Source organism: Cibotium barometz, chromosome 22 (genome assembly GCF_041138505.1).
Source record: "Cibotium barometz isolate CiBa-2024 chromosome 22, ASM4113850v1, whole genome shotgun sequence".
Classification (NCBI taxonomy): Eukaryota; Viridiplantae; Streptophyta; class Polypodiopsida; order Cyatheales; family Cibotiaceae; genus Cibotium; species Cibotium barometz.
Window position 1 is genome coordinate 12,100,023 of NC_141067.1, and position 26,591 is coordinate 12,126,613.

Genomic DNA, 26,591 nt, shown 5'->3' on the forward strand with positions numbered 1-26,591 from the left:
AGGATCATAAGGAGTAGAGAGCTCCCTCTTGATGCCTTTAGCATCACAAAAGTCCTGAAACTGTTTGGACATATACTCTCCACCATTGTCGGAACGCAAAGCCTTCAATGTTTTGCCAGTTTGATTCTCAACATGAGCAACAAACTTCTGAAACACTGAGAATGTATCACTCTTCAAACGAAGAGGATAAACCCACACCTTGCGTGTGGCATCATCAATAAAAGACACAAAATATTTTGCCCCTCCCAAAGAAAGCTGAGGCATCTCACATACATCTGTATGCACAAGCTCTAACTGAGCATCTTTCTGTCCAAGAGCTTTCTTGTGGGGGCACTGCAGTTGCCTGCCATATATACAATGCTCACAAAATTGAAAACTTGAAAACTTTAGAGAAGGCAAGTAACCCAAACGAGACAATTGCTCCATTCCTTTGACACTCATGTGTCCCAACCGGCTATGCCACATAGAGATTTCCGGCAGCTCGGTTGCATTTACATTAGCATGGTGACAAACACCTGCATGCATGAAATAAAGAGTGTCCACCTTAGAGCCTCTGGCAACAACCAGTGAGCCCTTACTAATCTTCCACTTTCCACGACCAAATGTGGTAACATAATCAGCATCATCAAGCTGTCCAGTAGAAAGCAGGTTCTTCTTGATCTCAGGCACATGCCTAACATCATGGAGCATAAGCTGTGAGCCATCTGAAAACACAAGTCTCACATCACCTCTGCCAAGAATCTTGCATGCATGGTTATCACCCAAATAAACTACTCCTTCATTGCCAGCAGTATACCTGACAAACAAGTCTCTGCAACCTGTGACATGAAAGGAGGCACCTGAATCAATGATCCATGAGTGCATACCATGACCACCTGTAAGAAGTGAATGGGCATCAAGTGAAGACGTAAATAGGACCTCATCCTCACTGCCACCTGCATGTGACACATTGATTTCTTCAATCTTGACTCCACTTTTGCCCTTTGGCTTTACATCTTTGGCTTCATCTTTCTCTTTGTCTTTGCCTTTTCCCTTTTCCTTTTGATCATTTTTCCATTTGTAGCATTGCTTTTTAATGTGTCCCTTCTTGCCACAATAATGGCATTCCAAATCCTTTTTGGAGCGAGACTTGCTCCTTCCCCGTTCTTGGCCTTTTCCCCTTTGTTGGGATCTCCCACGTGCATTCATTGCATTGGACTTTCCAACAGAGTTGTTTTTCCTGTTCATCTCTTCTTGAAGAAGAGCACCCTCAACATCTGCATATGACAGCATAGCATGCGAATTGCTAGTGGCTGTCCTAAATGTGTCCCAACTCTCTGGCAAAGTGCATACGGAAAAGTGGCTTTGAACTCATCGTCCATTGCCAACTTTTGATTAATGACCTGGCTGACAATACCATTAAACTCATTTAGATGGGCTGCCATAGACGCCCCTTCCTTCATCTGAAGACCTATGAGTTTCTTCAACCAATACACTTTGCTTGAGGCACTTTGTTGGGCATACAAGTCCTGCAATCTCTGCCACATTCCCCAAGCTGTCTTCTCTTCACGAATGCTGAAAAGTAAAGAGTCTGACACAGACAACATAATAGTAGATCTTGCCAGCTCATCCATATCTTCCCACTCTTCAGCAGTAAGAGAAGCGGGCATTACACCCCTTTCTTTGATAGGCTTGTGCTGCTTCTTCTGGAGCAACACATTATAGCACTGGGTTTGCCAAATATCATAGTTATGTGAGCCTTCAAGCTTCTTGATGTGAAGCAATGAAGAGCTCTCACCTGTGGTTGCCATAGCAATATGCAACCTGTCAATGCCTGACTCCCTGCAAAATGTGCAAACACTGCACCAAAAGCACACAAAGTGCTCACAGTTGTTCTCCCAAGTTTTATCTCCCACTGCGGAAGCACAAATGCAACTTTTCTCCCACTGTATGTGATGAAAACACCAAAATCTGGTTGCTGCAGATTTAGGACAGCACCTTAAATGTGCTCTGTTCCCCTTCCAAAGTAGTGTACAGCAGTACTAAGTGCTCACCAATGATGTACCAAACCTGTACTGGCAAGTACAGCAGCTGAAATCGAGCCTTTTCCTCACTCAAATCAGTGTACAGCCATGCCAAAACTTGTACAAAGCTGTACCAAATCTGTACCAGCAGGTACAGTAGCAATAAATGCTCTCCTGGCTGTCCAAATGAGTGAAAATCAGACTTTTACAGTCCCGAACACTGCATACAACAGTCCCGAACAGAAATTGGGCAAAAGCCCCTTGACTGCAAGCTGATTTCTGAGGATTCAAGGCATAAATGTCTTGCCTGCTGCTTTGCCAAGCTCAACAAGCATAAAATCTTGAAAAGCCCCTTGATTTAAGATCAATTGCTGATCATACATGGTACATTGACGCACATGAAGGCATCCAGAGTCTTCACGGTGCTTCCCCCTGGCCACATATACATCAAATACATGAAACCCCCTTGATTTACAGGCACATTGAGTGCTTGTCAGGCATCAACACATTGCCCAAAGCATCAACTGCGAGTGCCTGCATGCAAATCAACCAAATCGGCACAAAAGCCCCTTGATTTGCACTGCAATTTGCTACAATTTTGCCCGAATGTGCGATTTTTCACATCATACAGCATGTATGACTGCTTAATTGCACAATTACATCAAAAGCCCCAAATTTCGACATCCAATTTCTTGCAAATTGATCCTGATTGTGACCAATGTCACCCAATTTTGCCAATTTCGCTCAAAATTGAGCAATTCGGCACCTGTACTTGCTCAATTGATAATTGTACCTGCTCAATTGCAAATCCCAAAAAAAAATTGAAGCATGTACCTCGTAAATTTCTGATTTCTGATGCAGGAAAAGGGGGGAGGGCTTCGTATTTGTTGCTGTGCAGGTGGGCAATAGCTGAGGAGCTCTGAAACCAACGACCCAGGTCGGCTTCCAGGAGTTCTAATTCTCCAAAGTTCCAACACTTTCCTCAGCAATCAAGGAACAGCCAGGTAATAAGGTTGAACCCTGAAGTCTTCACACGAACCAAAAAAAATCTCGGAAAAGTCTCTCCACAGCCCGTTACCACTTGGGCGCAGCAACGCACCATGACAAGGTAGAGATGCGCAAGGAGTGAGTGGGGCTAGTCGATGAAGCCAACGAACCTGCATAGGCTACCACCAGGTATGCGCCTGGTTCTGGTTCGCAGCCAGTTATGCCTGGTTCTGGTTCGCAGCCAGTTACGTGTCCACGCTTACGCACCAGATATGCGCCTATTGTTGGTGCGCTGGCTTTTTCTTCGCTCACGCCTACAAGGTTGAATGCGCTGGCTTTTTCTTCGCTCACGCCTACTTAGTCTTCGCTTCACACACCTTGTGGTCACACGCCTTGCTGCTGAGCGCCACTCGCATAGGTGGCCAGGCGCCTTGCTGCAAGCCTACGATTGGCTGTGTGGCTGTCTACACACTGTGCGCTGCTACTCTTGCACTGCCTGCCACACTTGTTGCATAGCTCAGCAGCCAGGAGAGAAATCAGCGCCTGTATGGTTTTGCAGCGACTCTACCCAACAGATGCGACTGAAATTCAGTCCGCAATTGCTCTTGCCTTTGCCTGTGCTCTGATACTAGTTGAATGGGAGAAGAGAATTAGGGTTAGAGATTCATGTGGGAGACATACACAGAGAAGCAAGGGAGAGAGAGAGAGAGAGAGTTGTGGGGATAAGTCAACTCATGATATATATGTGTGTGACTCCCCTATCACACATGTATATTGCACTAGTGCACATAGTGCACTTAGTACATTAAAAGCAGAGTCACACGGGGACGCGGGGACGGGCCGTAGGGACGCGGGACGCGGGGACGGGGACGGCCGGGGACGCGTGGGACGTGCGGGGGACGCCGTGCAACACGGGGACGCCTGCAGGCGTCCCGGGGACGCGTTCCCGAAACGGGGGACGGGCAGGGGACGCGGTGAGGGGACGTCTCCAACGGCCAGAAACGGGCAGAAAAACGGCCAGAAACGGGCGGAAACGGGCAGAATTCCAGCTATAAAAAAAGGCACAGTCTCTATTGCACCCACACTCGTTTCTCAAGCCTCATTGCTCAAGCTTCCAAATCCATCTCTCTCCAAGTTGTGCCAAGTTGTGCCAAGTTCCAACTTCCAAGCCATCTCTCTCTCTCTCTCTCTCTCTCTCTCTCTCTCTCCAAGCCATCTCTCTCTCTCTCTCTCTCTCCAACTTCCAAGCCATCTCTCTCTCTCTCTCTTGCACCCTTCTTCCCTCTCTCTCACACTATTCATCATTCATGGCATCTCAAGGTGAAGGCGCCGCCGCCACATCTTCCGTTGCGGGCTCTTCACGAAGGAGGCCGGCGGTGCACACATGGTCATGGTGGGATGAGGTCCACTACGCTAGTCGTGGAGTGGGCGGTGGTTCAAGGGCATGGAATTGCAAGCTTTGTTCCTACAAGAGAAGTGGCGGCGCCAACAAAGTGCGAGCTCACTTTTTGCACGAGGCCGGTCATCAAGTGCAATTTTGCGCACGTGTTACTCCTGAGAAGCGAGCGGAGCTTCTTGAGAAGCTCAAGGTTTATGAGGTGGCCGAGGCGGCAAAGAGAGGGCGACATGTTGCCGTTGATCCTCATGATGTGGTGAGAGCACGAGAGCAACCGACGCGAATGGAGGTGGAGAGGAACCCAAATCTTGCTTCAAGCTCTCAACCATTCAAGTCCACTCCATCCACATCGGGTGCCTCCATTCCCATCCGCCGTCAATCCACTCTCAACGAGAATTGGAACCCAAAATTGAAGGATGAGGTGGATAGGTCGGTGGCTAGGTTCTTCTACCACGACCACATTGCGTTTCAAGCGGCACGGTGAGAGTCGAGACTCAATTCTCTTCACTCTTTTTTTTTTTAATGTCTCATGCTTCAAAGCATTTACATGGTTTTCCTTACTTGAAATAGGTCTCCTTACTTCCGTGAGATGGCCACAAAGATCGGGGAATATGGCCCCTCTTATGTGCCACCTTCATCGGAAAAGATTCGCACCACTTTGCTTGATAGGGAGAAGTTGGCCGTTGAGCAGGCGGCGGCGGATACAAAGGCAACATGGGAGACTAACGGAGTCTCTCTCATTGTAGACGGATGGAGTGACACGCGCAAGCGCTCCATCCATGGAGTGGTGGCCTACTCAAGGGGCAAAGTGTACTTCATCGAGTCACATGATGCGAGTGGCACTGGGAAGGCCGTGGATGTGCTTGCCGCGGAATGGGCGTCCACGATCGAGGTCATTGGGCCGGAGCTTGTGGTCGGCATGGTGGCGGATGGAGAGGCGTCAAATAGGGCAGCCGGGAGCATTATTGAGTCAATGTATCCATCCATCACAGTTTCTTTTTGCATGGCCCATTGTCTCAACAACCTCCTCAAAGACATAGGTGCCTTGCCATGGATTGCACCCACCATTGAGGAGGCTAACCAGCTTGTATCCTTTGTCCTCAACCACCAAAGGCTGCGACATGAGTTCTCTAAAAGGAGCACTCTTTCCCTCCTCAAGTATTCTGAGACAAGGTTTGCATACAACTTCCTCATGCTAGGCCGCTTGTCTACATGTGGCGGAGCCCTAAGAGGGCTTTTCCTTAGTGATGAATTTTCAGCCATGCCGCAGTCAAAATCGGCAACAGGGAGAACATGCCGAGATCGCGCCGATGATGCCGCTTGGTGGGAGAAGGTGAAGACACTTGATGCCTTGGTCAAGCCTATTGTTCACCTTCTACGAGTCATTGACGGCCGTGAACCATGTATCGGCAAGGTCTATGAGGCCATGGATCGCATGATCGAGTCACTCCAGCAGCTTGTGCCAGACAGGGCCGAGTTTGAGGAGATCCACTCATTATGTGAGTCCAGGTGGAACTCCTACTACTCCCCTCTTCATGCGGCTGCCTTTGTGGTTGATCCAGAGTTCCAGGGCAGAAAGCAAGAGGCCGACAAGGAAGTAAGCAGGGGATGGCGGATCATTTTGGAGCGCTTAGAGCCCGACCCTACCATCAGGCGGAAGATCAGAGACCAGCTATCTCAGTACAGGACGCGGCAGGGATCTTTTGGATGTTTAGATGCACAGCTTGACCGCCTCAAGATTGGGTCTCCTCTTTGGTGGGAGGATTACGGATCAGATGGGCCGGAGTTGCAGCGCTTGGCTATTCGCATTCTTAGCCAGGCTGTGAGCTCTAGTTGCTTGGAGCAACTTTGGAGCGTTTACAGTCACATTGCCTCTAAGAAGAGGAACCGCCTTGAAGTGCAAAGGGCAAGTGATTTGGTTTTTGTGAGCGCTAACTTGCGCATGCTATGTGCGACAGCAATAGGGAAGGCGGATCCCTTCACCGAATGGGGGATGGCACAGCAGGATCCTGCAGCTCAGGAGCATCTTGAGGAGGTAGAGGAGGAGCCACAGCCTGAGGGGGAGGAGGAGGCATCAAATGGCATCGACGACTTCGACTTCCAAGCCTCCCGTCAGGCTAGCACTTCAGGAGCTTGAGGCTTGACTCTTGAGCCTTGAGCCATCTCACCTTTTTTGTGCCCACTGCCAATGGCCATGATCTATTGTGATCTATCTAGTATCCCTATTTTGTACCCACTCTTTTTTGTAACCCTCACTGCCCATGAGGCATGTACTTATCTCTTTGTATCTATCAGACTATCAATCACATAATCAGTGTGCCATCGATGTTTTATTAGCGCATTTTGCTCAAAATGACTCTTGTTTTTTTGTCTATTCGGTGTAAAATTTTGTTCAAAGTGTGTCTCTATATGTATGTCATGCATACAACTCCTAAATTGCTTTTAAAAAAGAGGTTTTTTTTTGCCGTTCCCGACCCCGTCCCCGGGACGGCACTTCCCCGTCCCCGTCCCCGTCCCCCGTCCCCGTGTGACTCTGATTAAAAGTACTAAGTGTACTATGTACTATAACTTATGGGCTTGTACACACTATAAGGGTGGGCATTATGCCTTTACCCCAACAGTGCAAACTCTCAGAGTTCCTTCTATGGACAGCCACCTATTTCTGAGCAGAATATGCATCCAGGTTATTTTGGTGGTGGCTCGGTGTTCCAATCTATGACTGGGGTTATCCTCAGGGAGGCATGGGTATGCACGGGCCTTTTGGAGCTAATTTTCAGCCTGGTATGCAGGGGAATATGTATGGTGGTATGCAGTCCGGTATGCAAGGAAATATGTTTGGAGACATGCAACCTGGGATGCAAGGCAATATGTTTGGTGGTATGCAGCCAGGTATGCATAATGGAATGTTTGGAAACATGGCTGGAATGTATGGTATGCCTGGTATGGGAATGGGAAATGTTGACCCAATGATGGGCATGAATGTTGGGGGCAGCAATCTTGCGAAGCCACTTCCATATGATAATCTAACGCTTATGGGAAAGGCGAAGGATTACAAGGAAGGGGGAGCTGGAGTGAAGTTTGATACATTCAGTGGGGCCAAAGATAAATTGAAAGCACTTACCTTTTTACAGCCGTTTGATGCTGCTTTTTCTGGTGGGAATTACACAGAGTCCTCTAAGGTGAGGAAAGCTGCCACTTTTCTCAAGGGCAATGCTTTGCAGTGGTGGTCTACTCTTCTTTTGCAGGCATAGCATCCACTACATGGGTCCAATTTAAACAGGTTTTCTCTTCCGTATGGCTCACATCTACATTTGAGGTGGATGTTATGACCGCATGGCACAAATTGGATGCTTCAAAGTGTGATAATTTGGAGGATTATAACAAGAAGTTTTGGGAAGCTTTACTCCCAGTGACTTCTTATCGTGCGGTGCCATTATCTGAGCAGGTAGAGAAGTATTGTTGTGGGTTGCCCAAAGAGGTGTGAGATTATTGTATCAAGACAAGAGTAACGAACATGTCACAGATGATTGAAAATGCTATGACAGCTAATGCGTTACTCACTGGTGGATCATCTGGGTTTAAAGGTAGTAAGAAATTGGGCAAGAAAGCTGAAAAATTTGGGCATGCTTCTCGTGATGCTAAAGGGTCTTCAGAGACGAAGTATAAGAAGTTGCCAATGCCCAAGAGGACTTCTGAGGAAAGACAGGCTTTGAGAGATGCTCATAAGTGTTTTTACTGTACTGAAGAGGGGCAAAAGAAAGTCCCAAAAGGACTCTGACAATAAAGGAGGGCCCAAGCCAAAGAAACCAAAACCTTCTGCAGGCTTAGTTCCTGATCTTGTGGGGGAACAGCCAGGTGGTGAAGCAACAGAGTTGTGCAGGGCATGGGGCAAAGTGAGAGATCAGAATGCCTTGATCTTCTTTGACACAGGTGCTAGAGCCAACTTCATTTCACCAGATTTGGCTGGCCGATTGGGGATTCGCGCAGAGGAGATGGGGCCGTTACATGAGGCTAATATGGCTTGTCCAGGGTATGCAGGACCCGTTACTCCTATCATTGGGAAGCTTCGGCTTCATTTGCAGGGTTATGTGGACAGCGAAGAGTTCTTCATCATGCCTTTGGATGGCTGTGATGTTTTGTTGGGGATGCCATGGTGCCACAGAGTACATGCGGTGGTGGATACTTACAATAGGAAAATCACTCTGACTCATAGAGGGAAAGAACATGTATTGGATGTAAAACTCAAAGGGGAATCTGTTCCTATTGTATCCGCTTCGACGGTTTCATCAGTAATGAAAAAGCATCTTTCCGCGTACTTGATTTATGTAAAGGATGCACAGGATGATGAGTCTAAGTCTAATTTGTCTATGTTAGATAAGGACAGGACTGATTTCTTATGTGGGTTTGAAGACTGTTTTTCCGAGTCATTGCCAGGAGAACTTCCTCCTGAGAGGCCAGAAGATCATGCCATTGATCTAATCCCTGGTAGTACTCCACCGAATAGACCGCCGTACCGTGTTAGTGCAGGCCAACAGGAAGAGATTATGAGTCAGGTGCAGGAGCTTTTGAATAAAGGGTTGATACAGCCTAGCTCATCACCCTTTTGCTCACCTGTACTCTTAGTGCAGAAGAAGGATGGTTCTTGGCGCATGTGTATTGATTACAGGGCGCTGAACAAGAATACCATCAAGAATCGATTCCCCATGCCGAGGATCGATGACATCTTGGACCGCTTACAGGGCTCCACAGTTTTTAGTCGTATTGACTTGAAAAGCGGGTATCATCAGATACGCATTAGACCCGAGGATGTACATAAGACAGCATTCCGAACCACGTTTGGGTTGTATGAGTTCTTGGTTATGCCCTTTGGTTTGACAAATGCGCCTGCCACATTTAACAGAATGATGGACAGGATTTTTAGGCCTCATAGAGAGTTTGTGGGCACATTCTTTGATGATATGATTGTGCATTCACGAACTGAGGAAGAGCATAGAAGGCATTTGGCCATTGTGTTTGCAGAACTCAGAAACCATAGGCTGGTTGTTAATGGCAAGAAGAGTGAGTTCTTTTTGCAAGAGATATATTTCTTGGGGCATATTGTGTCTGCTCATGGAGTCCGTATGGATCCAGCAAAGGTGGAAGCAATACTTAATTGGCCAGCTTTGAGGACCGTGCATGATGTATGCAGCTTTCTAGGATTGTGTTCCTATTACAGGCGGTACATACGGCACTTTGCTGAAATTGCTTTGCCTCTTCATGCTTTGACGAAGAAGGCAACTCCGTTTAGATGGGCTGATCGGGAAATTACAGCATTCAAAAAGCTCAAAGAAAAGCTTACTTCGGACCCAGTATTGGTGTTACCGGACCTCCGAAAGGCTTTTGTTGTCCAGTGTGATGCATGTGGAAGTAGCATTGGTGCAGTTCTCATGCAAGAGGGACATGTGATAGCCTATGAGAGTAGAATATTGCAAGATGTCGAGAAGCATTTACAGGTTTATGAGAAAGAGATGTTGGCTGTAATTCACGCTCTTTCTACATGGAAACACTACTTGCTTGGGGCTGATTTCACTGTACAGACAGATCATCAAACCTTGCGTTATTTCCTCACGCAAACTAAGCTTTCAGAGAAGCATATGCGTTGGGCAAACTTTTTGTCAATGTTTCACTTCCAGATTGTGCATGTGGAAGGCAAAAAGAATGTAGTGGTAGATGCTTTGTCACGCAAGCCACAGGTCTCTGCAGTTTCACTTGCTTATCATCATGAGCTTGATGAAATGAAAGAGCAGTATGCCCATGATGAGGACTTTGAAAGGTTGTATGATCAGATGTCTGAGGGTCAGCGGCATGAGCACTATACTCTCAGAGATGGGTTTTTATTGATGCATGGCAGACTGTGTGTTACCAGGCCATTGCGACTCAAGGTTATGATTGAAAGTCATGCTCCACCATATGCAGGTCATAGAGGTATTGACGCCACGGTCAAAGCAGTGGAGACTTTCTTTTATTGGCCAACCTTGAGAAGAGATGTTGATGTCTTTGTGAGGCAATGCATCGTATGTCAGAAGGTAAAGTTTGACCGTCAGAAGACACCAGGGTTATTACAGCCTTTACCTATTCCAGATAGACCTTGGGAGAGCATTGCCATGGATTTTATATTTGATCTTCCACGGACACAAACGGGAAATGATGGCATCTGGACTATCATATGCAGGTTCAGTAAACAGGCTCATTTCATTCCCGTGCGTAAGACGATCAAAGTGGATCATATGGTGAAGTTGTTCATGGCGAACATCTTCAAGTATCATGGCTTGCCTACGTCTATCATTAGTGACCGTGATCCACGGATGACGAGTTTGTTCTGGAGAGGGTTGTTTGACAACATGGGTACAACTCTCAAGTTTTCATCGTCATTTCATCCACAGACAGATGGTCAGTCAGAAGAGGCTAACTCTACAGTATTGGATCTTCTCAAGTGTTATGTATCAGAGCACAAGCAACAATGGGAAAAGGATCTTCCTTTGGTGGAGTTTGCATATAACAACACTATACATACCTCGACAGGCAAGACGCCTTTTGAGATTGTGGAAGGAGGGAAGAAGGTACCACCCATTTTGCATACAAAGGATAAGATTTTTGAGACTGATCAGTATGTGGAAAGTTTGGATGAAGCTTATCGGAGGGTTAAGTTGGCACTCCAGAAAACTCAGCAGAAGCAAAAGAAAGCCGCAGACCGTCACAGACGCGATTTATAGTTTGCATTGGGTGATTGGGTTCTTTTGCGCTTTGAAAAGGCTAGACTCAAGAAGATGAAGGGTAAAGAGCGCTTATTCCCTAAATTGAGCATGCGTTATTATGGGCCTTTTCAGGTTTTGGAAAAGATTGGTGAGGTAACCTATCGTTTGAAGTTACCAGATCATTGGAGGATTCACAATGCTTTTCACGTGAGTCTTCTTAGACCTTTTCGTGGGGATGTGCCTGAGGATGTATCAGATGAGGCTCAGCCGGAAGTTGAGGAACTTGATGAGGTTCTGATTCCAGAGCAGATACTGGCACATAAAGAAAGGAAGGTACGAGGTAAAGTTTCCCGTCGCTATCTTGTGAAGTTCAAGAACTATTCACCGATGGATGCGAAGTGGATGGAGGAAGGTACTTAACAGATTCACCTCAGGTTTTGCAGCTTTATCTCGATGCCTTTGAGTTAGAGCCGACTCTTGTTGTGGCTCATTCAGGTTCAGCAGAGCATGGGTCTGGAGCATTACCTGATGCTCAAGAGGGGGGTAGCACCTCCACTCCCTTGGTACCGACAGGCTCAGATGACATCTAGAGGTCACTTGGTGCAGTTTTTATCCACCCGAAGGTACTGAGGCTAACAGTACATCTGTTTATGGGACTTCTATGATATATGTGTACTAGTCACATGGGATTTTGTGGATATGTATGGTTCACAGTGGTATACAACTTGGACTATTACTATGCCATTGTTTGCAGTGAATGTTGATACATATGCATGGCTTAGAGAGATTGGGACGCTGATCTTGCCATATTGTATATTTCACTTTGAATATTTTGCTGCATCACGAGAATGTAATCGAGGACGCTTGCCCTGGAACCTGCGGCCGATTTCAGTACCATGTGCATGGAAATGCCACGTATACCTTGTGTGAGCTTGATGGAACAGAGATAAAGAATCTTGCAGGCAAAAGGATCAAGATGTTTAAAAGAAGGCATGACAGTGATCCTTTTGATTCGCAGGAGACTCAAGATGAGAGGCTTGATAGTGATAGCATGGATATGTTGAAGAGGAAGAGGATGATCTTCCTGGTAATGTAGAAGATGAAGACAACATCCAGATTATGTGGATCTTGATGATGACTTGGCACATACCGGAGGATGTGCAGGTTTAGAGGGGGTGGATGTCGTGCCATGGCACGTCTATGGTGTGAAACCATGCATGTGAGGCCATTAAATGCAAATCCAGATGCATGGGATTAAGTGCCACAGTGTACATGATGTGTATATGCCTTTACGCATTCCGAGGGCTAGCAGAAGTCTCTGTGCTTGTGTACATATGGTGTGCGTGGTTTACGAATAAATTTTGCCATGAATGCCCTGGCAAATTTATAGAGTAGGTGGTTTTATGGTTTTTTTTTACGAGCTGATGGTGATGCCTGCACGTGAAAGTGTGCCGGGAACTCCGAATGTGATGATGGTTGGTCAATCTGGGGCTGGTTCTGGATGCAATGATGGCACTCCATTTTAGCAAGCGTGTGATGATCATCGGCAGTGCATGGCACCGATGGAATTGGTCGTATTTCGGTGAGGAGAGGTGCTAATGATGATGAGCTGTGGACAGATGTTGCATAATTTTGGAAGGTCGTGGTGCTGCACATGAACTTGAGAAGCAAGGTAATAAGGAGGCATTGGTGGCCATTATTGAGCTTTGAAAAATAAATAAATAAATATAATGCAACGTGGCCAATTAAGGAATAGCCACATGGAGGCTTACTTTGGCTGCCAGTTGCCACCTTTGGAAGGTTGGCGAAGCCGCCTCATTGAGGAAGTGGCCGTTGGGTACGTAAAGCCGCCTGGAAGAGGAATGCGGGGCTGGAGATTCTGCAGAGATTCTGAAAGGAGTCGGTTTTGGAGAAGGGGGTCTTGTTTCAGACGGTGAAGCGTCGAAAGGGAGGCCGCAACAAGCATGGGAGGGGCCACACGAATCCCATCAGGTGCCCCAACTGCGGGCGCTGCGTTCAGAGTCACACGGGGACGGGGGACGGGGACGGGGACGGGGACGGGGAAGTGCCGTCCCGGGGACGGGGTCGGGAACGGCAAAAAAAAACCTCTTTTTTAAAAGCAATTTAGGAGTTGTATGCATGACATACATATAGAGACACACTTTGAACAAAATTTTACACCGAATAGACAAAAAAACAAGAGTCATTTTGAGCAAAATGCGCTAATAAAACATCGATGGCACACTGATTATGTGATTGATAGTCTGATAGATACAAAGAGATAAGTACATGCCTCATGGGCAGTGAGGGTTACAAAAAAGAGTGGGTACAAAATAGGGATACTAGATAGATCACAATAGATCATGGCCATTGGCAGTGGGCACAAAAAAGGTGAGATGGCTCAAGGCTCAAGAGTCAAGCCTCAAGCTCCTGAAGTGCTAGCCTGACGGGAGGCTTGGAAGTCGAAGTCGTCGATGCCATTTGATGCCTCCTCCTCCCCCTCAGGCTGTGGCTCCTCCTCTACCTCCTCAAGATGCTCCTGAGCTGCAGGATCCTGCTGTGCCATCCCCCATTCGGTGAAGGGATCCGCCTTCCCTGTTGCTGTCGCACATAGCATGCGCAAGTTAGCGCTCACAAAAACCAAATCACTTGCCCTTTGCACTTCAAGGCGGTTCCTCTTCTTAGAGGCAATGTGACTGTAAACGCTCCAAAGTTGCTCCAAGCAACTAGAGCTCACAGCCTGGCTAAGGATGCGAATAGCCAAGCGCTGCAACTCCGGCCCATCTGATCCGTAATCCTCCCACCAAAGAGGAGACCCAATCTTGAGGCGGTCAAGCTGTGCATCTAAACATCCAAAAGATCCCTGCCGCGTCCTGTACTGAGATAGCTGGTCTCTGATCTTCCGCCTGATGGTAGGGTCGGGCTCTAAGCGCTCCAAAATGATCCGCCATCCCCTGCTTACTTCCTTGTCGGCCTCTTGCTTTCTGCCCTGGAACTCTGGATCAACCACAAAGGCAGCCGCATGAAGAGGGGAGTAGTAGGAGTTCCACCTGGACTCACATAATGAGTGGATCTCCTCAAACTCGGCCCTGTCTGGCACAAGCTGCTGGAGTGACTCGATCATGCGATCCATGGCCTCATAGACCTTGCCGATACATGGTTCACGGCCGTCAATGACTCGTAGAAGGTGAACAATAGGCTTGACCAAGGCATCAAGTGTCTTCACCTTCTCCCACCAAGCGGCATCATCGGCGCGATCTCGGCATGTTCTCCCTGTTGCCGATTTTGACTGCGGCATGGCTGAAAATTCATCACTAAGGAAAAGCCCTCTTAGGGCTCCGCCACATGTAGACAAGCGGCCTAGCATGAGGAAGTTGTATGCAAACCTTGTCTCAGAATACTTGAGGAGGGAAAGAGTGCTCCTTTTAGAGAACTCATGTCGCAGCCTTTGGTGGTTGAGGACAAAGGATACAAGCTGGTTAGCCTCCTCAATGGTGGGTGCAATCCATGGCAAGGCACCTATGTCTTTGAGGAGGTTGTTGAGACAATGGGCCATGCAAAAAGAAACTGTGATGGATGGATACATTGACTCAATAATGCTCCCGGCTGCCCTATTTGACGCCTCTCCATCCGCCACCATGCCGACCACAAGCTCCGGCCCAATGACCTCGATCGTGGACGCCCATTCCGCGGCAAGCACATCCACGGCCTTCCCAGTGCCACTCGCATCATGTGACTCGATGAAGTACACTTTGCCCCTTGAGTAGGCCACCACTCCATGGATGGAGCGCTTGCGCGTGTCACTCCATCCGTCTACAATGAGAGAGACTCCGTTAGTCTCCCATGTTGCCTTTGTATCCGCCGCCGCCTGCGCAACGGCCAACTTCTCCCTATCAAGCAAAGTGGTGCGAATCTTTTCCGATGAAGGTGGCACATAAGAGGGGCCATATTCCCTGATCTTTGTGGCCATCTCACGGAAGTAAGGAGACCTATTTCAAGTAAGGAAAACCATGTAAATGCTTTGAAGCATGAGACATTAAAAAAAAAAAGAGTGAAGAGAATTGAGTCTCGACTCTCACCGTGCCGCTTGAAACGCAATGTGGTCGTGGTAGAAGAACCTAGCCACCGACCTATCCACCTCATCCTTCAATTTTGGGTTCCAATTCTCGTTAAGAGTGGATTGACGGCGGATGGGAATGGAGGCACCCGATGTGGATGGAGTGGACTTGAATGGTTGAGAGCTTGAAGCAAGATTTGGGTTCCTCTCCACCTCCATTCGCGTCGGTTGCTCTCGTGCTCTCACCACATCATGAGGATCAACGGCAACATGTCGCCCTCTCTTTGCCGCCTCGGCCACCTCATAAACCTTGAGCTTCTCAAGAAGCTCCGCTCGCTTCTCAGGAGTAACACGTGCGCAAAATTGCACTTGATGACCGGCCTCGTGCAAAAAGTGAGCTCGCACTTTGTTGGCGCCGCCACTTCTCTTGTAGGAACAAAGCTTGCAATTCCATGCCCTTGAACCACCGCCCACTCCACGACTAGCGTAGTGGACCTCATCCCACCATGACCATGTGTGCACCGCCGGCCTCCTTCGTGAAGAGCCCGCAACGGAAGATGTGGCGGCGGCGCCTTCACCTTGAGATGCCATGAATGATGAATAGTGTGAGAGAGAGGGAAGAAGGGTGCAAGAGAGAGAGAGAGAGAGAGAGAGAGAGAGAGAGAGAGAGAGAGAGAGAGAGAGAGATGGCTTGGAAGTTGGAGAGAGAGAGAGAGATGGCTTGGAGAGAGAGAGAGAGAGAGAGAGAGAGAGAGAGAGAGAGAGAGAGAGAGAGAGATGGCTTGGAAGTTGGAACTTGGCACAACTTGGCACAACTTGGAGAGAGATGGATTTGGAAGCTTGAGCAATGAGGCTTGAGAAACGAGTGTGGGTGCAATAGAGATTGTGCCTTTTTTTATAGCTGGAATTCTGCCCGTTTCCGCCCGTTTCTGGCCGTTTTTCTGCCCGTTTCTGGCCGTTGGAGACGTCCCCTCACCGCGTCCCCTGCCCGTCCCCCGTTTCGGGAACGCGTCCCCGGGACGCCTGCAGGCGTCCCCGTGTTGCACGGCGTCCCCCGCACGTCCCACGCGTCCCCGGCCGTCCCCGTCTCCGCGTCCCCGCGTCCCGCGTCCCTACGGCCTGTCCCCGCGTCCCCGTGTGACTCTGGCTGCGTTCCCAAGGACAAGGCAGTGAAACGGTTCCTTGTCAGGAACATTGTGGAGCAAGCTGCTGTGCGTGATGTTCAAGAAGCTTGTGTTTATGATGGATACACTCTTCCTAAGCTTTATGCAAAGATGCAGTATTGTATCTCCTGTGCAATCCACTCTCATGTTGTGTGTGTAAGATCCCCGACTGCACGGCGGGTCAGGGAGCCCACACAGCGCTTCAGGCGTAAAGAGGATAGGCTGGGATTCAGCGGGACCAGAGGCGAAAACGCTGGAATAGGTGGCCGCCTAAAGATAAAAACCGTTCTCGTGCTAAGTGGCGATGCCCGAGTTTGAGTTTCCAAGTTTCCTTCCTGATGCCAGCCGTTCACGTTTCGAGTCCCCATTCCAATGCGAAATCTGGCTGTGGCGGGAACCTGAATCAGGGACTCCCTGAGAGTCAAGGTTTCAGGTGTATATTATCTGCTCGCGTTGGCTTTGGTAGATTACTATTCAAGAATCTGGTTGTAGAGGAACCTGAACTCGGAAATGTCTGAGAGGTTTACGGTGCACTTGGATTTTTGTACAAGAAGGCAGGTTATGTTGCCGTAGCAAGCGAACTGCGGAGGCAAGTCTGTTGTCCACAGATGTATGATGATTCTGAAGCTACAGAACACATAGGGTTTTTGGGTCAACATTATGGACAACAAGTCTGCAGATGCAGTAATTGCGAAGCTGCCGCACACATAGGAGTTTTCAGTTCTTCATTATGGGCAACAAGTTCACAAGGCGCAGAGCAGCAGTAGCTGAAGACACTGGGAGCCGCCTGTTCGAGTGTGGAGTCGGGGTGTAGATGAGCGAAGGAGATCGCTTGCAGAGGTCTTAATGTCATAATGTTATATGTTCTCTTTGGTTTTGGAAATCATGTGATGATGTATATATGCCATATGCCATCTTTTGCTTTGTGAGTTGTTGGAATCTGAAAGCAGAGGTTTTCATGAGATCAAGAGTCATCTTGAAATGGAGATGTTGACATTATGTGAAACATGTGATGTGAATGGTTACATGTATATGGGAATCTTTTGAAGATTGTGCTATGCCTACATGTGTTATGTATGAGGCACTTGGATAAAGGGTCAGGAGATCTATGCTTGGAGCTGGTCATGCTCTTGACACATAACTTATGTGTAATCATCAAGTTGAATTTGGGAGTGTTTTGAAGTGAATTGGCACATGTACATGTCATCCAAAATGGAGATGTCTTATGCCTCTTGAAGAGATATATATTCTGTTTCCTTGGTGGGATTTGAAAACGACTCTCACAGCCAGAAGTCTCGCACTTTCCCAGCGATACCGCCCACGTCACGACAGCGTATACAAGGACAGTCCTTGGCACGAATCCCGAGGTAGTACAGACGGGTATGGGGCTGTTTTTCAGGACTGTACAATCAAAGACAGCATAGAAGTGAACACAAGGAGGAGGGTACAGACAAGTACGTGCATGTGTGTGAAGCAGGGTTGTGGAAACAAGTGCCTGCAAGTACAGATTGGTATCGTTGCTTCCTCCAGTGCTGATTCACGAGCTCCTCATCTGTTCATCTATCTCTCTTTCTACTGCTTGATGTCTGTTGCAGATATGAGCTATCTGGCCCCTTGTGAGAGGAGAGGTATGGCAGATTGACAAGGGTTGAGACAGAGTTTGGACAGTACATGTATGTATGAGCTGAGATGTTGAATCATGTACTTGAGTTATGCCAGATGTATGCTCATGGCTGCCCTGCTTAGTGGTCTTGGCTGATCAGAGGGAGGCACAGTGTGTTATTTTGAGACATAGATCTGTGTGCATAGATCCTCTGTGCTAAGAGGTATTGTGGGCCGTCAGATTGGACATACAGGTGTAATCTCTGGGCTGATTTTTTTGTTGTACTCAGCCATTCATATTTTTGGAATTGAATAAAGAAATACCGCAAGGGGTGCCAAGCTTTGGGGCCAACATGTGTCGCTTTGTTTTCAGATTTGGGCACTCTAGCTCCAATCTGTTTTGTTTTCACATCTAGACTACAAGTGGATGGGTGACTGCTAGTCTACCGCACTCTGGTTTCTATCAGAGGCCGGTTTCACCGGCCTTGTTCTTCAGACAAAACCAAAGGGCGGTGCAAAAACAAACTTGCATACAAAACACTTCAACACCTTTGAGGATCAAGAAAAGGAAAACAAACAGGGGGAGCTAGAATGCTCGAGCAAACAGTACAAGGACACCGATTGGCCCCAAAACGCAGTGGCGCCCCTTGCGGTATTTCTTTAATTGGTTATAAGAGCTTTGATTACAATAAGGCTGGAAACTCAGCCGTCACAGTAGAACTCCTGAAGCTTGCAAAGACCTTGCATCATGGCTTCATATCCACTCGGCATCCACAAACAAGTCCAGCCATTGTTCACATCAAAAGACTCTCACACATTGAGTCCTGCATACAGAAGCTTTCTCCCATGATCAGGGCTGCCACAACCATCCATAGCCTCTCACCTTATGAACAGCATCACACCCTGACATATCTAGTGCTTTTGCAGCACATCACACACTCCCAAACTGTCTCTCAAAAGAGAACTCACACCACAGCACAGCATACCATACAGATGTGATGTATCAAATTATCTGCAAGACCTAGGCCAATATGGGCAAGTGCCTTGTCGTTGCGGTCCACCCATGCTTTGACATTTGGAGAAATGGCAGCTCCGTCTGGTTTCTCATCTGTTCCTTTGACTATGTTCCACAGGCCATCTCTCATGAGGATAAGTCTCACTTTGGTTTGCCATGTTGGGAAATTTTCTCTAGAGAATTTTTGCAAAGTGATAACTGGTCTAGGCAAATCCATGATGAGTGAACAAATGGTAGGTCTTCAAATGCAGGTCAGAGAGTGACAGCAGAGAGAACTCAGGGGAAGTATTTCTTACGGGCGACTTCAATGCCCACACACAGAGTAGACAGTGTGAGGTGTATGACTATGATGACATGGAGATCCTCCACCCTGTGGATCCAGAGGAGATAGGGGCTAGTCGGGCATCAGAGGACACTGGACTTGACAGAGGACATTATGGGGACCACTTACTAGAGTTGGGAGCCAGGCATCGTCTCGTTATTTATAACGGGATGCTACAGTGGCCGAGATCAGGAGGGCTGACATGCTTCCCACATGGGGGTCATACACGGACCGGAGGCACGGTGGTAGACTACATTATGGGGTCTTTGGAGGCATCACAGCTTGTCACCTCATTCTCCATTCCACCTCGTCCTATTGGGGCAGATCATACATACTTGGCATTTTCACTAGCCAGATCACCAGTATCACCAGCCCCCCACATACCGACGCCACACACTACCATCTACTTCACACATGACATGGCAGACATATACACTGGCAGAGTAGAGGATGGGCTCCTACTCATGGATCCCCTGGCACCTATGGATACCATTACAGCCCAGTTGGCATCAGTGTGCTACACACGGCTGCATTACAGAGCTTCCCACATCGTGTACACTCAGGAGAGCCTGCGAGACCTGGGACTATGCCCCAGAACAAATGGTATGATGACGAGTGCAGAGCCCCATACTCACGGCTCCGCATACAGAGAGCCTTGGGAGACATCACAGAGCAGGAGTCGAGGAGAGAGATGAGGAGACTTACTCGCCGCAAAAGGTGGGCCTTCGCAGAGATACAGGAGCTAGAGATCTTTCATTTCTTCATGAGTAGAGATAGCCCTGTCTCATGGCGGCACTTCAGAGAGCCCCGGACACCGACACCCATTGCAGATCCACAGACATGGCACACATATGCAGAGGGCCTATACCACGCCCCACAGCAGCCACCTATACCTCAGCCACATGAGCCTCGACCTACCACAGCTAGCTTCTTTACCCACTCGATGGTACAAGAAGCTATCCGCCGCCTACAGCATGGACGGGCCGCCGACCATATGGGCCTGCAGGGTGAGCATCTCATATATGTAGTAGATTCTTTAGCTCCTAACAGGGCACTAGCAGAGGGTTTGCCTGCGGAGTGGACGATGCACACCATTGTGCCGATTCACAAATCAGGGGATATGCTCGATCCGAGCAACTACAAGACGGTTATGGTTGGCCACGTGCTGGCCAAACTCTATGGTGCAGTAGTGCTGGAGCAAGAGCTTAGCTTATATGCTGAGCGAGCAGGTTTACGCTCATCAGGGCAGGCAGGCTTCAGGAGAGCTTTCTCTACCACTGACCATATATTAACTTTGAGATGTATGATTGATCAGGCCAGAGTGAGGAAGAGAAAGCTCTATTGCTGCTTTGTGGATTTCCGCAAGGCATTTGACACAATACCACGAGAGAGGCTATTTCAACGCCTGCAGTCTCTTGACATACTAGCAGATATGACATGGGGTAGCTATGCATTATATGAGCAGGTTTTTGGGCGAGTCAGATGTCCAGGAGATATGTCCGAGATTATTGCTAGCACCATTGTTGTGAAGCAAGGATGCCCACTTTCCCCCACGCTATTTGGGTTATACATTGATGAGGTGGCTGACTTCATTACACGGGGAGGCGGAGATGGAGGAGTCTCTAGGTGGTCTACAGCAGCATCTACATGCACTCGATGATTTCTGCACACAGAGGGGTCTTTTTGTGAACCTTGGGAAAACCAAGGTTATGGTCTTTCATACATCGAGACAGGGCAGGAGTCAGCTGACATTCACTCTCACAAGACGCAAGGTGGAGGTGGTGACATCATACGTGTACCTAGGGGTTATCTTCTCTGCAGCAGCCACACGCTTCACCATGGGTTCAGCAGCGAGAGCTAGATTGACACGGGGATATGCAGCATTGGCTATGCTAGAGAGACAGTGCCACCAGGCGCATTTTCAGGAGCCTCGGACGAAGGGGTGGCTATTTGACACATTAGTCACACCGGCATTGATGTATGGAGCAGCGGTATGGGCGCCAGGCCTTGCTACCCATTGGTGGACACAAATAGAGAGACCACAGGCCCTCATGATGGCACGCATGATACGCAGCAAACCGTCAGTACCTCATGACATTATCCGAGCAGAGTTTGTTGCGCCTCCTATGATGGTAGAGGCCATATGCCTGCTAGACAGATTCAGAGAGATGCCACAGGACAGATTGTCATACAGAGCTTTTGAGGCATCTAGACAGCTAGCTGAGGCAGGAGAGAGAGGATCATGGTATGCACAGGTCACACATTGGTTCTCACAGCATGGCCTAGACATGGATCATCTACCACCATTCCAGTATGACAGGGATGCACCACATATCTGTCTCTCTCATAGTGAGAGGAACAGAGTATTGAGACAGGATCTATGGCAGCTCTATACACGAGAGACATGGATATCGCCTACATAGCCTCTTCCACCGAAGATGCTATACTACAGAGATCACTTCATGAGTATCACTGATGATGGATTTATAGAGGCCTAGATACATGGAGGGCTTTTTACCACACGGCTCCCGAGTGGCTATTGGTCAGCTTAGAGTTTCATCACACTGATTGGAGATTGAGACTGGTAGAGCAGCACGGATCTCCCGAGAGGAGAGGGTATGCAGATTGTGCAGAGAGGAGGTGGAGAGTGAGGAGCATTATGTATGCAGATGCAGAGCATATACAGCCATCAGAGAGAGATATCCCATTTTATTCAGAGAGCCACATTCCCTATGCTAGATCTTTGAGGCAGCAGACCAGCGCATACTGGGGAGATTCATTCTAGACATACAGCGCCACAGAGAGACATTATTACAGGCTCAGACAGCCCCAGAGGGGGGGCGACAGACACAGATTACATTTTTTCAGAGATCCATCCCCCTCCCAGCCCCTACACGGCAGGGAATTACTCTCCAGAGAGCAGAGACACTTAGAGCCCGCAGGAGACAGAGGACACCTGGCTTTCGGACACCACGCCTATACCAGAGAGAGATGACAGAGATCAGAACTCAGTTTCACAGAGAGGGTGCGGAGCGATTGTCTCGCTTCAGAGCACACCCAGGCATGTTCTTTAGGGAGCTGTGGACACCCCCTTCACTGATGTATACCATTTTATACCCCCAGTATGGTACAGGATGGAGCTAGCTAGGCTGCATATCATGATTGTATACTCCATGCATATAGCTTTGCATTCTCCTAGTAGTAGACTTGCATCCCCTTCATCACTCATTGTACTTATTGCACACCCAGATTCAGCTTTTTAGTTCAGTACTTTTTCATTTTGTTGGGATGACAGAGGATACCCCATACAGGTACTCCGATTTGTATCATAGGCCGAGTTTGGTCTTTTGGAAGACGTTAATAAAATCTTTCTTTCTTTCTTTTTGGGGGAAGGCGGGCTGGCTGCAGGAGGTGCACAACAGAACTGCAGTCGGCGGGCTGCAGCTAGATGCCCCAGGGGCTGGTGGAAAAACAGTCGGGCTGCAGCCCGTGGGCTCCCCCTTGGTAAGCCGGTAGGCTGGACTGCTCTTTCCCCCTCTCTCTTGCGTGGAAGACAGCAGGAGATACAATACGACAGGACGGTTCTATTTCTCTCTCTCTCTCTCTCTCTCTCTCTCTCTCTCTCTCTCTCTCTTTCGTGGAAGTGGCTGCAGCGCACACATGGGTTCTCTTTCTCTCCTTCTTGGCACAGCCGCATGGGCTGGAGTGTAGGAGGGCAGAAACGCAGGATTGAGCAAGAAACGCACATCCACGTGGGCTTTTCTCTCTCTCTTGGAAGGAGGCGTGGGGTCGTTTTAAGACTATTTATGGGCTGTTTTGGTTGGCTGCAAGTACAGCTGTGTGTATGGGTCTCTGGCTGCAAGTACAGGGTCACTTGGATGTGTTTCTTGGCATGGAGGAGATTCAAGCTCTCATGGGTGCAGGTTCATGGAATAGATTGTTTGCTTCTTGCTTGAAAGGAACAGAGGGACCTGTAGTTGTGGACATATCTATGTTTCGAGATGTTTTATGGGGAAACAGGTCATTGGATGTATGCCATTGTTGGCACTGTCTTTGGATGGTGCTTTGTATGGTTCTGTATGGAAACGAGACGAAGGTTTCAAGGGGAAACAAGTCTAAGGATTTCATGCGGAAATAGGTTGTAGGTTTCTCGAGGAAACACGTTTTTGGTTTCTCTTGGAGATAGGTCACATGCAGGCAGTGGTTACAGGAATGGACACATGTTTGGTACAGCCTTGTTGCTGATTGGACAGGGGCTGGGGAATCCATGACTGAGATGGATAGTACCCTTGGAAGGCAGAGAGGGTTGGTACATATGTGTCGATTGTATAGTATGCTGTGTTGTGATGCGAGTTCTCTTTTGGGAAACAGTTTGGAGTCTTTGTTGTGAAGTAGGAGAATTGGATGTGTCAGCGTGTGATGCTGTTCATAGGGTGAAAGGCTTTGGATGGTTGTGGCAGCCTTGATCATGGGAGAAAGTTTTTGTATGTAGGACTCAATGTGAAAGAGTCTTTTGATGTGAACAATAGCTGGAATTGTTTGTGGATGCCGAGTGAACAAGAAGCCATGATGCAGGGTCTCTGCAGGCTTCAAGAGTTCTACTGTGACGGGCGGTTGAGTTTCCAGCCTTATTGTAATCAAAGCTCTTATAATCAATTAAAGAAATACCACAAGGGGAGCCACTGCGTTTTGGGGCCAAACGGTGCTCGTGTACTGTTTGTAGGAGCACTCTAGCTCCCCCTGTTTGTTTCCTTTTGTAGGTCTTCAAAGGTGTTGAAGTGTTTTGTGTGCGAGTGTTTGTTTTGCAGCGCCCTTTGGTTTTGTCTGAAGACCAAGGCCGGTTTACATACACCTTTCAATGCTATGGCGTGGACATATCCTTACCATTTAGTCACTTTAGAGGGTGTGTTCGTTGTCGAGACCTGGTCAATTTCGAGGCTTTTCAACCATTTTATTGTATTTGGTCCAAGTGCCCCAAGGAGTAGCCAAGTGTGGACTCTTTTATTATATTTGGACTCTTTTATTATACTTTGTCAAAGTCAGAAGCCGAGGGAGGAAGGATGATAATGTCTACCCCATCATCAAGTTTAGGAGGGGATGTCACGTGCACACCCGTGCCATGGCATAAACTCTCTCTCTTACTCGCCGAGAGAGAGAGAGAGAGAGAGAGAGAGAGAGAGAGAGAGAGAAAGATATATTAACGTCCACGAGAGGCCAAAGTCGGCCTATGAGACAAAAAATAATACAATTGTGTTCTTCCGGTCATCGGAAGAAAAGAAACAAAAGAAAAAGTGTGCATGTGTCTGGATACAACTGTGAATCATCATGGATCGGTGGAGCCCATATACAAACAATATAAGGGGGGTGGGGATGTGGATGGAGTGCTAAGGCAAGATGCATCTCTATATGCTGAAGGGGTAGTACAAGCATGCTATGTAGATCTATGTCTAACTCCATCCAGTGCCATAAGAGGGATATAAGATATCATACATCGCCGATGCTGAGGCTGTGAATGGCATGAACATGTACCCTAAGTCTGAATGAAAGCGAGCTAGCCTCTCCTGTGTCTCCATCTGGTGTCTCATTCGGATAGCTGCTATCTCTCGGTGACGGAGTCGGGGTGCTCTATGTCCAGTCTGTCTAGGTCTCCTCCTGGCTCTCAATTCCTCTGCTCTCTGTGCGGTCACCCCACGTGGTACATCAACTGGCACTGGCATAGCTCTATGGAAGAAATCTGTGAGCTGGGACTGTCTCCCACCCCTAGTGGGAGCGAGTGTCTGGAGGAGTCTCTCTCGAGAACTATGAAGCTCTAATAGTAGTCTGCCATGTCGCTGGTCCGAGGCCTCCATCAACTGATGTAGTGAAGAGTGCTCCGCAAACAATCCTGCATACCTATCTCTGACCCCCTAGTGGGCTCTACATCTACATACAAAGTGATCCTTAGTCTCCACCTCCTTGCGACACAATTTGCATATCCGCTCAGCTCTAGGAACCCGTGCCGCTCTTCGAGCCTCTATCTCTAGCTGATGTGATGAGACTCGTAGCTGTCCAATAGCAATGCGAGAGCTGTGTGGCATGTATACATCCATGTACTGCGGTTGATGTATAAACCCATCCCCTGAGATGCTCATAAAGTGGTATCTGTAATACAGCATCTTCGGTGGTAGTGGGCTCTCTGGTGCTGTCCATGTCTCCTGTATGTAGTGCTGCCATATGTCCTGTCTCATCACTCTGTTCCTCTCATTGAGAGAGAGGTAACCCCGTGGAGCAGACTGATCATACTGAAAAGGTGGCAACCGCTCAATGTCTATACCATGATGTGAGAACCACTGTAGCATCTGTGCATACCAAGATCCAGTGTGTCCAGCCTCGGCCAGCTGTCTGGATGCCTCAGAAGCTCGGCGGGATAATCTCTCCATGGGCATCTCCCTCATCCTGTATATAAAGGAGATCGTCTGGAACAATGCCTCCACTGCCATAGGTGGTGCAACAAACTCAGCTCGAACAATGTCGTGCGGGACGGATGGTTTGCTGCGTATCATCCTCGAGAGCATCAAGATCTGTGGTCTCTCCAGCTGTACCCATGTGGAGGCTACAAGCCTTGGTGCCCAAACCGCTGCTGCATACATCAAGGCTGGTGTCACTAATGTATCAAAGAGCCACCCCTTCGTGCGGGGTTCCTGAAAATGTGCCTGATGACATTGACGCTCAAGGCCAGCAAGAGCTGCATACCCCCGGGTCACTCTGTCCGGACTGCCTGAGCCATGGAGAAGCGTCCAGCTGAGCTAGTAAATGTGATGCCAAGGTAAACATAAGAGCTCACCACCTCGACCCGCCCTCCTGCTAATGTGAGAGTAGTGTGGCTCCTGACTGCGGGTGAAGTGTGGAAGATCATAACCTTGGTTTTCCCAAGGTTCACTGTGAGCCCCTGCTGTGTGCAAAAGTCATCAAGAGCCACAAGGTGTCTTTGAAGCCCAACCTGCGTGTCGGATACCAAGACGATGTCATCAGCATAAAGCACAATATGGACAGTAATACTTGATAACTCAACCCCAGAGCCTCCTCCCTGTAATCGACCACCTCATCAATATAGAGCCCAAAGAGCGTGGGGGAGAGCGGGCACCCGGCACCCCTGCTTCACACCAATGGTGCTAGCAACTGTGTCGGACAAGCCTCCTGGGCATCGGACTCTCCCAAAGACCTGCTCATATAGCCTGTATATGCCCCACATCATGTCTGAAGGTATGCCTAGTGTCTGTAGTCGCCGAAAGAGGCGCTCTCTGGGCACAGTATCAAATGCCTTGTGGAAATC

The 26,591-nt window shown here is 48.4% G+C and overlaps 3 protein-coding genes across 5 annotated transcripts in view; 2 read left to right on the forward strand and 1 right to left on the reverse strand.

Annotated features, from left to right (window-relative positions):
* The window catches only part of UCP3 (Mitochondrial substrate carrier family protein), an 83,445-nt gene that overhangs the window by 23,920 nt on the left and 32,934 nt on the right, over nt 1-26,591 (forward strand). The window lies entirely within an intron of this gene.
* Nucleotides 4,787-6,523, forward strand: LOC147626284 (uncharacterized). Its single transcript, XM_086816776.1, has one exon. The coding sequence runs from the start codon at nt 4,976-4,978 to the stop codon at nt 6,521-6,523; it is 1,548 nt and encodes a 515-aa protein (XP_086672902.1). The 5' UTR covers nt 4,787-4,975.
* Nucleotides 13,344-15,008, reverse strand: LOC147626285 (uncharacterized). Its single transcript, XM_086816426.1, has one exon. It carries the CDS (start codon nt 14,758-14,760, stop codon nt 13,543-13,545), a length of 1,218 nt encoding a protein of 405 aa, XP_086672552.1. The 5' UTR covers nt 14,761-15,008; the 3' UTR covers nt 13,344-13,542.

Excerpts from the sequence above, each read along its gene's own strand:
- LOC147626284 (XM_086816776.1), top strand. The coding sequence starts at position 4,976 with ATGGCCACAAAGATCGGGGAATATGGCCCCTCTTATGTGCCACCTTCA.
- LOC147626285 (XM_086816426.1), bottom strand. The coding sequence starts at position 14,760 with ATGGTGGCGGATGGAGAGGCGTCAAATAGGGCAGCCGGGAGCATTATT.